At 39.7% G+C, this 11,771-nt stretch overlaps 1 protein-coding gene across 1 annotated transcript in view; it reads right to left on the reverse strand.

Moving 5' to 3' along the window:
• The window catches only part of adgrb3 (adhesion G protein-coupled receptor B3), a gene marked incomplete in the record, with an annotated part of 135,320 nt that overhangs the window by 9,306 nt on the left and 114,243 nt on the right, over positions 1–11,771 (reverse strand). Inside the window, 3 exon segments of the mRNA XM_014002695.1 lie at positions 2,750–2,816; positions 3,270–3,339; positions 6,211–6,361. Of these exon segments, the coding sequence (XP_013858149.1) occupies positions 2,750–2,816; positions 3,270–3,339; positions 6,211–6,361 (288 nt within the window).

The raw sequence follows: 11,771 nt of genomic DNA on the forward strand, positions 1-11,771 counted from the left end.
CTACAGCGGGTCAATTAGTTCTTCAAATGATACCTTTAAGTTAATTTTATTGTTTTGTGATATTAATAATTCTAATGTATTGATATTTTTCTAATTTTGATTTAAGTTTGTTTGTTTAGCCTTGTCACAGTTGCTAGGTGACATGACGTACGCCGGGGTAAGGAGTGGAGGCTAGACCGGCCAAATTCACAGCCTCTTTTTTTTCCGGTCTTCCCGGTCTACCAAGGACCTGGCCCACCTCGAACGGGTAGTCTGGGTCCTCCGGAGGACCCGGCCTGTCGTTTTYGACACAGCCATAGGTTGCCAATGACTCATTCTGCCACAGCATTTGCTTTCATCTGCAACGAGCCGCGACCTCCAYCTTCTGTTGTTTGCTCTTCTCTGTGGCATTTCAGCCAGTGCATGAGACATGACCTGCACACTCATCCCAGCACACCATCCTCAGGAAAAGATCTGCCTGTCAAGAGGCACTTCTCAAAGACATGTTCTCCTTGTATTATCAGAAAACTAGTTCCCCTCTAACTATTAAAATATATATATATATATATTTCTAACACATTTAGATACAATCAAATGCGTTGGATGACCCAATAAGTATTTCCAAAAAAACAGATTTGGGAGAGAATTCAATTTCTTTTAAAGGAGACACCTTCTTTTTCACATTTCAGTCATTCAGTTGGGGTCTGTATAAAGTGGAACTGCAATGCCTGAAAAAAGAGAAAACTAAAACTGAATATAAAGATAGCTACGCAGCACCAAGAGAAGCTAAAATGGACTTGTCTGCACTCCTAGAGACTCCAAGTACACAACAAAATGCAAACAGCTAAAATAGTGGATTTTGTGTATGTTCCCTTTAACTTGCAGACATTAGCGTGCATTCCTCTGAAGTTCAGAACCTCAACAGAGCAACAGGCTAGCATTTAGTCACTTCCATATCCTAAATAGAACAGACTTGACAGTAAAACTGGAATTTAATATCCACATTCTTTAGCTATTTGGATAATYATGCTTTTTTGTGTACTTTTCTTATTACAACTACATAAACACCAGCTGATTAAATTACCCTGCTATATTAGATGTTGGACAAATCGGAGACATAAATACTTAATAACTTTACAGCTACATGGAGGACCATTATGACAAATGAAAGAGAATTACTTGAGCCCGATGGGGCGCTCATTACTTTGTCTTTGAAAGCAGAGTGTGCTCCTCTTGTTAGTCATTATGACGCTGTGCAGTCGAACCACAATCATACGTTATTATCGCCAAATGAGCTTTGTTTCTTTTTTTAAACAATTGCTGCAAATTGCTTTGGAATTTTCAAATCTTAATTAAAAAGGTTCAGAAATTCAGAAATATTTGCACATTTGTGAACCATCAAACTGAGGATTAGGTCAAATTTGGTCCAAATGACTTCAGCACATTTTCAGATTTCTGGCTTTTGGAGCTACATTTTGATACCCGGATCATCCTCTTCATCATGAGCGGTTCTAAACATTGTTAGACATTGTTTGTCTTGTTAATCACAACAATACATTCATTTTTGGCCTAAATCCTATTTTCAGGTTATTCCAATAAATCTGAAATGGTATTTGGATACTACGATTTCCAAGCTGGAAAAAAAAGAAAAGCTTTCCTAGCTCTCAGGGAAAAAATAAAACAAAATTAAAGTGGTTTTGCTCAAAATCTTTTTTTTTCTGTTGCTACTGATGAAACGTGTTCTAAAAATTTGTTTAAGTTTATATTTCAGAAAGGTTAATTAAAATGATATTTCTAACACATTAATAAGGCATTTGCTCATTAAAGTTTGACAAAATAAAATTAAAGTGGTTTTGCTCAAAATCTTTTTTTTTCTGTTGCTACTGATGAAAKGTGTTCTAAAAAMTTGTTTAAGTTTATATTTCAGAAAGGTTAATTAAAATGATATTTCTAACACATTAATAAGGCATTTGCTCATTAAAGTTTGACAAAATGCAATTAAAGCAAATGTTTTCATAAAAACACTATATCTGCTATTTCTCCACCACTTTTGGTCTTAATCCTTTGTTTGATTAGTCTGGCCCTTGCTTTCCTACACAGTTCTGCTCAGTTCTAGTTTCCCTTCACTGTTTCGTCTGGGATTTCTCCCATAGACAAGGATTTCTCCCGTAGAATTTCAACCGGGCCAATCCGCGAACAGAAGGAGGAGTTGTGAACGACGACGGTTTTCTGTGCTTTTTTTAGTCTGCTTGTAGTTTAGCAAAGGCAGCAGAGGAAGTGAAAGAAGCCAGTCRYTGATGACAGGTTTCTAAATTKAATTAAATTTGTCTCTCAAAGCCTGCAGCTCTCATTTACAGCCGTCTCGTTCAYCTCGGTACCTCTCTCTTCTCAGTAGGGGACGGTTGTTTACAGCACAAGCAATTTCCGGTTAGCTTCTTAGCTTAGCTTCCTTCATGGTCAAGCTGGCACACTACCTGATTTACCCAATCGCTAATGTTTGCTGTGACGGCCAATCGTAAGCGATTGGGTAAATCAGATCCAATCATTTTAAACTTCAACAGAGAACACGCCTCCAGGAAGAAATTGCTTCTCAATAGCCAAGAGTCCAGACCATCATACAAAGCAAAGTGAAGAACAAGAGGCTGTTTTTTTTTTTACCAGGCTGTGGTTTGATGTGATAGGTCACATTTAAAAAAAAAAATCAAGTGCTTTAGAATATCTTGTGCATTCTTTGCACGATGAAGTAAATAAAGTAGAAATCAACACATACCAAAACAACAGCTGCTGCAGGTCCAACAAAGGCGTACAGGAGCCCACCCTCTAAAGAGAGCCAACAGCTGCAAAAGAAACACACACACACACAAAAAGGAAAAAAAAAACAATTAACTCCCACCACAGCGTTAACATCCACGGTAATGGTGCTCACCAGCACATCATTGTTATTTCGCTCAATTGTCAGTGGAGATGTGCCATATGCTCGAGCTCTGTACCCAAACTTTCACAGGGCAATAAAATGCTAAAGAGATTTTGAGCAGTGTTTATGCATTTGATGTCCCGCCGGGATACAAGTCACTTGAAATTGGGGTCTTGCTGTGCTATTTTCAGATTTGATTGGGTTCATGGGACTTTGTTTATGGCTCTATTTAGGATAAGTAAGRCACTGCAGAAGCACTGCATCATTACTCTTAAGTGTTACCATGAACCCACCATTTGTGCGAGTGCTGAGGAATAACTAGAAATGACAAAGCAAAAAAAAGAAAAAAAAGAGAAAAGAAATAAAAACAACTTACTATAAAGGTGTCCCATAGCCTTTTGTTTTGGTGAATCCCATTGAAACTGCAACGACTAAAGCTGGTAATCCTTTGAAAAGAAAGAACAAACAGTTATTAGAGCAGTTTGATTTCCGGCTGATAGAATTTAAAAAAAGAAAAAAAAAAACACTTCATTGCAGGAAAAGGTAATCTACACTGATTTCATTAGAGACCACCATATAAGARGGTGAGAACATTCAGGAGTTTATGATCAACCACACACATTTCACCATTTCAGTCAATACATCGGGCAATATAGCGTTTACAGCTGGATGAGAACACGCTGCAAGCTTTGATAAAATGGCAGCAGTGCGTCAGATACAGGAAGCAACATAGTGAGATTTCATGACTGTACTACGAGAAATTTCACCGCCCTTCACCTTTTGTAATAAGAAGGTTTTTTTTTGTGTCTGTGTGGCTCCTCATTATAGATCAGTGCAATTGATTCAGTCTTTACAATTGTGTGCACGGAATATTAAAGRGTTTCCTCTCCAAGCGGCGCAGGCAGGTGCTATTGATGTAATCAGTTTCCTGGAGGCACGAGCCAAAGACCCTGTGGCCGTCCTGTGCCTCTCTGCAGTGCCGAGGAGGTAAAGTGTGCTGAGTGTTCGCCAGCACGCCATAAATCACAACTCGGGCGTAGAGACACTGCTCTCGAAACGAGCTAAATTAAGAGACAAACTATACTATGAGCTGTGATCTGCTTATGCTACTGTATGTTGTCATCCAGATCATAATCTCCAGAGATTAAAAACTACAGTTTTCTAGAAAGGTGCATTAAAAAAAGCGAATCGTCATTTATTCATCATCCATATTCCCACAATGAGTTTTTTGTTAACCCTGAATCTTTGTGATAGTAGAACAGTCTTTGTCCATCTTTTGCAGCAAGCAGTGGCACTGCAATGACTAAGAGAGCCTTGTTTGTTGCTAGGTAACAAGAAGAATGAGAGTGGGCTCTTTCATAATCAAATTGATTTTTTTTATAAGAAGAGATTTCTAGTAGCTTGAAAAGAAGAGCTGTTTGGAGGGAGATCAGGACTGACGGTTATCAAATGGAGGGGAATCTTTACATTTTGATACAGTTTGTCTGTTTTTTCCCCCAGATGTGCTCATGAACCCATTCATTTGCAAAAATTATTTTATAGTTCGAATCTGTCATGATTTAAATCATGTGTTTGAATGTTACTCTTACAATGAAACACACAAGTGTTAATTATGACCCCTACATGTAAATTGGGGGTCATATAGTTTTCATACTGTTTATTTCTTTTATTGTATTTTTTTAGTTTTTTTTGTATCTTTTGGTCAACCGTGTCACGGAAACGGCTGCACTGATCAACATGAAATTTGGCAGGACTGTAGATGATCTGACCTACACTGTGCCAGCCAATGGTTTTACCATAGACCCCATATTTGAGGAGGGGGTTCCATCTCAAAAGGGGTTGTCTGGACATACAAAAATGCTCAAAAACTATTCAACATAGGAGCTTCAGGGTTTTTTGTTTGTTTGTTTGTTTGTTCCTTCATTCGTTCCTTCGTTTGTTCGTTCCTTTGTTCCTTTGTTCSTTRSTTRGTTCCTTTGTTCSTTRGTTCSTTCYTTCSTTCYTTCSTTCGTTCATTCCTTTGTTCCTTCATTCGTTCCTTTGTTCCTTCATTCGTTCCTTCGTTTGTTCGTTCCGTTGTTCTTTCGTTTGTTCGTTCCTTTGTTCCTTCATTCGTTCCTTCGTTTGTTTGTTCCTTTGTTCCTTTGTTTGTTCGTTCCTTTGTTCCTTCGTTCCTTCGTTCATTCGTTCGTTCCTTCATTTGTTTTTGTTTAACTAAAATGATGGGCTATCCATTTGGCCCACTAATTAGCCCCCCTGGACCCCCCACTCCATCTGAAAAGTGGGTGTCTGGACATAAAATAATGCTTATAACTCAAAAACTGTAGGAGCTTCTGATTATTATTATTTTTTTTGTTCAGCTCCGATGAAGGGTAATCTTTCATTTGGGGCGGCTGTGGCGGAGTGGTTAGGGGAGTCGTCCTGGAACCAGAAGGTCACTGGTTCAATCCCCCGTCCAGCCGTCTCAGTCGTTGTGTCCTTGGGCAAGACACTTCACCCTCCTTGCCTACTGATGGTGGTCAGAGGATCCGGTGGCGCCGAWGCATGGCAGCCCCACCTCTGTCAGTGTGCCCCAGGGCAGCTGTGGCTACAGTGTAGTTTGCCATCATCAGTGTGTGAATGTGAGTGTGAATGGGTGAATGTCTGTTAGTGTAAAGCGCGTTGGGGTCCGGAGGGACTTGAAAAGCGCTCTATAAGTTCAGTACCATTTACCATTTCAGGCCCACCAATGAGCCCCCCCACCCCCGGACCCCCAATCAAAACAATAAACCTGATGCATTGGTGCTTTGCGTACGTGCAGGGGTCATATAGGATAACACTACGCGGTACCTAGTTTTTCATGACTGAACACCAGATTTTACCACGTTTCAGAGAAGATACGTTCGCTCTTCTCTGTATTTGGTGCAGCCTCAGTGTGAACATTTGTCCAAATTTAGATGTGTAAATTTTCCATACTTCTGAACTCCATGAGTGAGGGCTCTAGATAAAGCGTATCCTGCTGCAGCGTAGTGCAAATGCCAAGCTCTCATCCTCTCCGTCAGACATAAGGTCACTGCAACCTGCTCTAGGAGAACTGCGCCAGTCTGTCCCATCCCCCCCAACGCCGCTAAAAGGCCGCTCTATTTATCCAGCTTGACTGAAGCACAAAAGCGCCGCAACAAAGAGCCTGCCAGGACGAAGATCCAGTCGCCCCACGAAGGTGATGAGAACAGTAAAAGGAAAACGACTTATACGTTTCTAGACGGACACCTTGTCAAGTGATAGAGTCGGAAAATGGCAGCTGCAAGACYTGGTGACGATAAGCCCGGCATACTTACCCCAGCCCAGACAGAGAAAGCGCTTGCGGATGAGTCTGGTCCGAACCTTTCCTGTTACCGCCATGTAGGACTGCCAGGCCTCTGTGAGGACCCAGCAGAAAGATGCGAGGAAGAAGAAGTGCAGGAAAGCTGTTGTCATGATGCACACACCCTATTGACAGAAGAAAAAGAAGCACGGTATAAGAAATTTTCACTCAGCATTAAACTCAGCTTTACTCCAATCCATTTTACTGAGATTGAGTTTTAAAACAGTTAATGTACAAATTAAAGTGCTGCAGTCTTGCATTAAGGTAATGCAGTCTCCCTCGGATTCCAAAAGACTTCTATAAAAGTAGAAACTCCCTGCGGGTGCACATCAATTGTATTGATATTTCTTAATTTCCTGGAACTGTTCTTGCCCCATCAACAGTATTTATCCCTCTTGACAATCCACAGAAAGAGTGAATGAAACAAAGCCTCAGCTTGATCCGCAACACCAAAGGAGGTGATAGTTTGGATCCGATCACAGCCAGACCAGCTGACACAGAAAGCCACGGCGTAGCATTCCTCTCCACTAACCCTCATTAGTATGCTGGGGATCCCACCTGGAGGCGTGTGAGCCAAGGTCAAGTGTTTTACACAAACAGAACCGCGGGTGGGGGGGATACAACACCACTGAAAAAGGAACGCATGTGTCCGAGGCAACGGATCATTTCCAGGCTCGACAACTTCTCAGCGTCGTAAGCCTGTCCCTCATCGCTCCACTGAGAGGCATCACCAAATGGGATTGTTTAGAAAAGGATTAGAAAGAAAGAAGTGTTTTTAGGAATCTTGTCACTACACAATGTCTTTTGCGAATAAGAATAGATTACCCCCCTTCTTTTTACACAGTTAGCAAAGCAAAGCCCTGGTAATCTGAGTAACACTGTACAGAGAGGGAAGGACTGAAGTGTAGCAACACATTCCAGACTGTCCACGCAAAACTGTTTCCTCCCTTACACTTTGCATTTTCTCTGTGAAAGTCACACTAAATGAGTWATTCTCCTGCAGATCACAGAGGTCACACAGGTCAACAGTCCTGCTTTAGAACAGATTACAGATTAAAACTCAAATTCTAATCGTTGCAAAACTGAGCTAATTCTGCAAATGCTGAGCTCAAGTTTGGTGTCTTGGTGGCAGAGCGTCATCTCCAAGACATTTGTTAGGCCTAACTGTGACATTTTTGCTGAAAAGTTTGTCCTTAATCATTGCAGCCGACACCGTCTATATCAGGGATGGGCAGCAGGTGACTTCCATCCAGCTTGCCAACATTTTTTTTTATTTCACTTTTAAAAAAAGGCATTCAAAGCAGCTTTTGGAATTTTACATACCTTGCCTTTAAACAGGTTTATAAAACTGGCACTGGTTTTGATTATTATGGGGTGAAAACCAAATTATCGTATTTATTCGTGTATAATACGATCTCATGTATAATATGACCCCCACCTTTTTTTAGCTTAAAAAGCACAAAAAATTAATCCTCAAACTACCTCCAATTTCATACAGACTTCAAGATTTTTCAGCCTTTGCAGTCTTTATACATATCAGTAAAATGATCATTGGACTGTTCATTTTATTTTAACAACATATGTACTAAAAGGTATTTTGACAACAAATATATATCAGCTGTAGCAGCATCATTTGAATTCTGGCATTTTACACATAGTCCACCAGGATGCGCCAACACAAAAGTCAGAGACTTCACATGAGATTTGGGCCATCTTGTGAGGCAAAAGCAGATTACTTCCTACTCGCAAGCGCCCTCTCTGGTGGGGAAACATTTTTTCAGGGATACAAATTTTTTCAGAACACCGGCAGACGTCAGCCATTACAGACGAACGTGTTTGTTGTTGTTTGAGGAGCGGCCCAGTCACACACTAATGTCATTAGTTTGTTATCTTTACTAAGGTGCAGAAATACTCCCCCCCCTTTTTTCCCATCATGTCGCCTGCCTGGATCTGTTATTATCTCGCTCTGAAGCACGGAGGAGTGTCAGAGGTAAGCTTGTTTCAACTGCTTTTTACAACAAGGTCTCATTTCCGGACTCAGGCATTTTGCCGATATTTCAGTTAAAATACATAAGAAAAAAATATTTATCCGAGTATAATACTACCCTCCAACTTTATGGATGATTTTATGGATTAAATTTTACGTATTATAATTGAATAAATACYGTTCTCACAATCTATTGCAATCTATGTGACATCACTTCTATCTGCTGAATTTTAGGTATGTGAACAAAATAAACCCGTATACTGTAGGCCTGGTAGCTTTTCCGCCTGTAGATTCWCGCCCCAAAAGCAAAATCTGATGTTGTCGCTGCTCGTGTGCTGTCCAAGGTGCTGAAAATAGAGCCTGTCGTGTTTCTTGGAAACAGGTCATATGCAACCGTTTTGTTTCACGCTTCAATTGGATGCCCATACCACCCCCAGCCTCATTAGGCATCCCAAAAATAAAACTCCGCATGCGGAAGCAGAGAAACATACACCGTGACGATGTCATGATAGAGCAGACACTTATAGGCAGACAAAAAAGGAGGTTGAAGCCCTGAGTTCACATTGCCCTTTAGAAAGGCAAATACTGGGAGATGCTGAGCGCTCGTATCCATGGAAACAGAAGAAGTGAGGAAGGGACCACATTAAAACTCTGCAGATCTGATAGACATGGAGGTGAGGGTGGGTGGCGACGGGGGGGTGCACTTGAGGCCAGGTCAGTAATAGCTATTTAAGATGAGGCTGGAAAATGTGAGGAATTTCTTCCAGTGCCCTGGGTAAACTTTAAAGGTTTAGCTGAGACCTTTTAGTCTTTACACTCGCTGAAATATTAAGAACTGGAAGCCAAGTGCCATGAACCGATYGCAGAAATATATTACTGGAGCTTAACATACAAAAAAAGGGATTTCAGTTTTGTGGATAGTGAGGCAGAAACGTGTGCAGTTAACACGGATTAAAATAAAGTTGACTCTATAATGGATTCTTCCTCTCTCGGAGCTCCAGTCATTTTTTAAATATTGTTCATTAATTGCTAGTTTCAACACAATATTAATAAAATAAGACAAATAATATGCTGCCACAAAATCTTACAGATAGACGCATCTAAATCTCACAAACTCTACCGCACAGTTCTGAAGTGACATAAAACATGATGGGTAAAGTACTTTTTAAATCATACATTAAAATGTTTGTTTTAAATGATACTCTGACAAAGATGCTTGGTGGTATTTTGACTAAATCACACACTGAGTTACGTAACAAGAAACACAGAATAGTTGTTTGTTTGGAGGACATAAAAAATACCAACCACCAACATAGGAGCAGAGTAGAGAAAAGGTTGTTGAGAATATAAAAAACATTAATAAAATGTTGACTTTGCCATTAAAGTACTGAAACTGAWTTTCATTTTTATGCAGCTCAACTTGCCACACAGTGTAGTGCGCAATTATTTTTCCAACACAGTAACCTGAGAAACCTTTTGTTCTTCTAATTAACAAGAAATGATTTGTGTTATATCTCATGTTTAATCTGGTATTAATGTAAACCCAGAGATAACCTGCAGCTGGAAGGGAGCCACAAACCATACCTATATTTCTTAAACTTCATTATAAAAAAATAGATCTTTTGAGTTAAAGTTTCGACAGAGATACTTAATTAAAAATTAATTTAATGTTTTTGAGCTTGCAAAGATGTTTTTAATTGGTATTACATTTAATAGATGTATATTTTTCGTCTTTTTCTTTTCTAAAGTTCACATTTTTACATTGTGGACTCTGTTTTACTTCATAAATTTAAAGGGGACACAGCAAAATCCACTGTTTTAGCAGTTAAATGCACTTTATACTTGGGAGTCTCGAGGAGTGCAGAATTTTGACTCTGACTTCAACATGTAAGACTGGATGGACYAGTCTTCCCTTGTTGACATCTTTTAATTACTAAGTACATAAAAAGTTTCTGCGCAGCTATATAGTCATAAACCCCTCTATCAAACTAGAATGGACCGGTCTAGAAGCTGGAGGGCGGGGTATAAAGCACCTTGTTTGGATTTAAAGAGACAGCCTCAAAATGAGTTGATCTGAGACGCACCTCAGTAAAATGGGTGGGGCTTGTGGAGTTACAGTAAGGAGAAATTCAGACCAAAGCATCATAGGTTCACTTTACATTGGAAAAAAAGGATTTAAGTGCATGAGATGTCTCTTTTAACTTCWAAAGTTTTCACAATCTTGACTCTTATATTTAAATAAACCGTAATCATTTTAGGTCATCTTACACCTCTTCTAGCTGGTCTGACTTTATTCTCACTGGACTTTGAGTTTCCTTACCTCCATTCACATATTTCTGCTCATTATAACATTGTACTAGAGCATCCTAATTCTGCCTTTCACTGGATTTCCAACAAAACCTGCCTTTTTCTGTTCAGTTCCCTTCAACAAAACAAAACAAAACAAAAAAAAAATACAGGAAGCAGGAAAAAAAGGGGGCAAAGTAAAAGCACAGAGAAGCAAAAGGTGACACTAACTTTCTACTCTCCGAGGACACCTCTGAGTGCCGCCAAAAAACATGATTTCTATGAGCTGACGAGCAACTCTGAATCCACAAACACTGGAGCCAATTATGTGCACTTCTTACAGGAGATGGAAGAAAAACAAGCGAGGCAGTGTCAGGCAGCATGGCAATTAAAACCCACACAGGGACTGTGTTTTCTCCTCTCACTGGCCTACAACTCAAACACTGGGCTCCGCTCTATAACTGATCAAACGCACGAAATATATCTCAAATATTATTACAGAAAAAAAAAAKCATTAGGCAGATTGGTGCAGAACAGATTGTCCTACACCGATGTGAGTACATATGTATTTGACTGTGTTGAAGGAGAGCCTCGGAACTTTTGAGGGAACTAATTAAATCTTTTGGCTTCTTTGAAACCATCAGAAAAGAAAAACACACTTGACTCCATGCACAATGCAGTCAAATAAAATTATCATGTGGCAACTGGATTAGCCAACAGCAACGATCGCAATTATTTAGGTTTGTGCCTTCTTGCATTTTTTTTTCTTTCAGCTCAGCCCCCTCCATCTGTACGATTATCATTAACAAGCTGCTCTTTTTATGTTTCTTGTGGAGATGAGCAGAAAGAAGGTAATTTTTAAATTGCAAATAGCCACCTGCCACAAAAAAACTGTAAACTAAAACATCAAAGTCACAGACAAAGCAGAAAAAAATGGAAGGATGTTAAAACATGGAACAGACTGCAGCAAAAAAATCTGAGTCAGGTGTTTTTTTTTTCTCTAAAAGTTTATGATTATTGATAAATACGTTTGAAAAGGAGCGGTCCATTTGAAATAAATTTATCAGCTTCTCTTTTTGGTACCCTGAGTGACTCAGTTTGGCTTTTTTGACTCAGTCTGAACAGAAGCTGAAATGACATCTTCAGTATGTCGGTGGGTTTTCTGAAAAGCGTGTCATTGCTTTGCAGATTTTACAGACAGATACCCCATGAGAAGCACACCAAGCCAGTGTTCCATGTGAAGTCTTGATTTTTATTTTATT

This window comes from Austrofundulus limnaeus, unplaced genomic scaffold, assembly GCF_001266775.1.
Source record: "Austrofundulus limnaeus strain Quisiro unplaced genomic scaffold, Austrofundulus_limnaeus-1.0 Scaffold0, whole genome shotgun sequence".
Classification (NCBI taxonomy): Eukaryota; Metazoa; Chordata; class Actinopteri; order Cyprinodontiformes; family Rivulidae; genus Austrofundulus; species Austrofundulus limnaeus.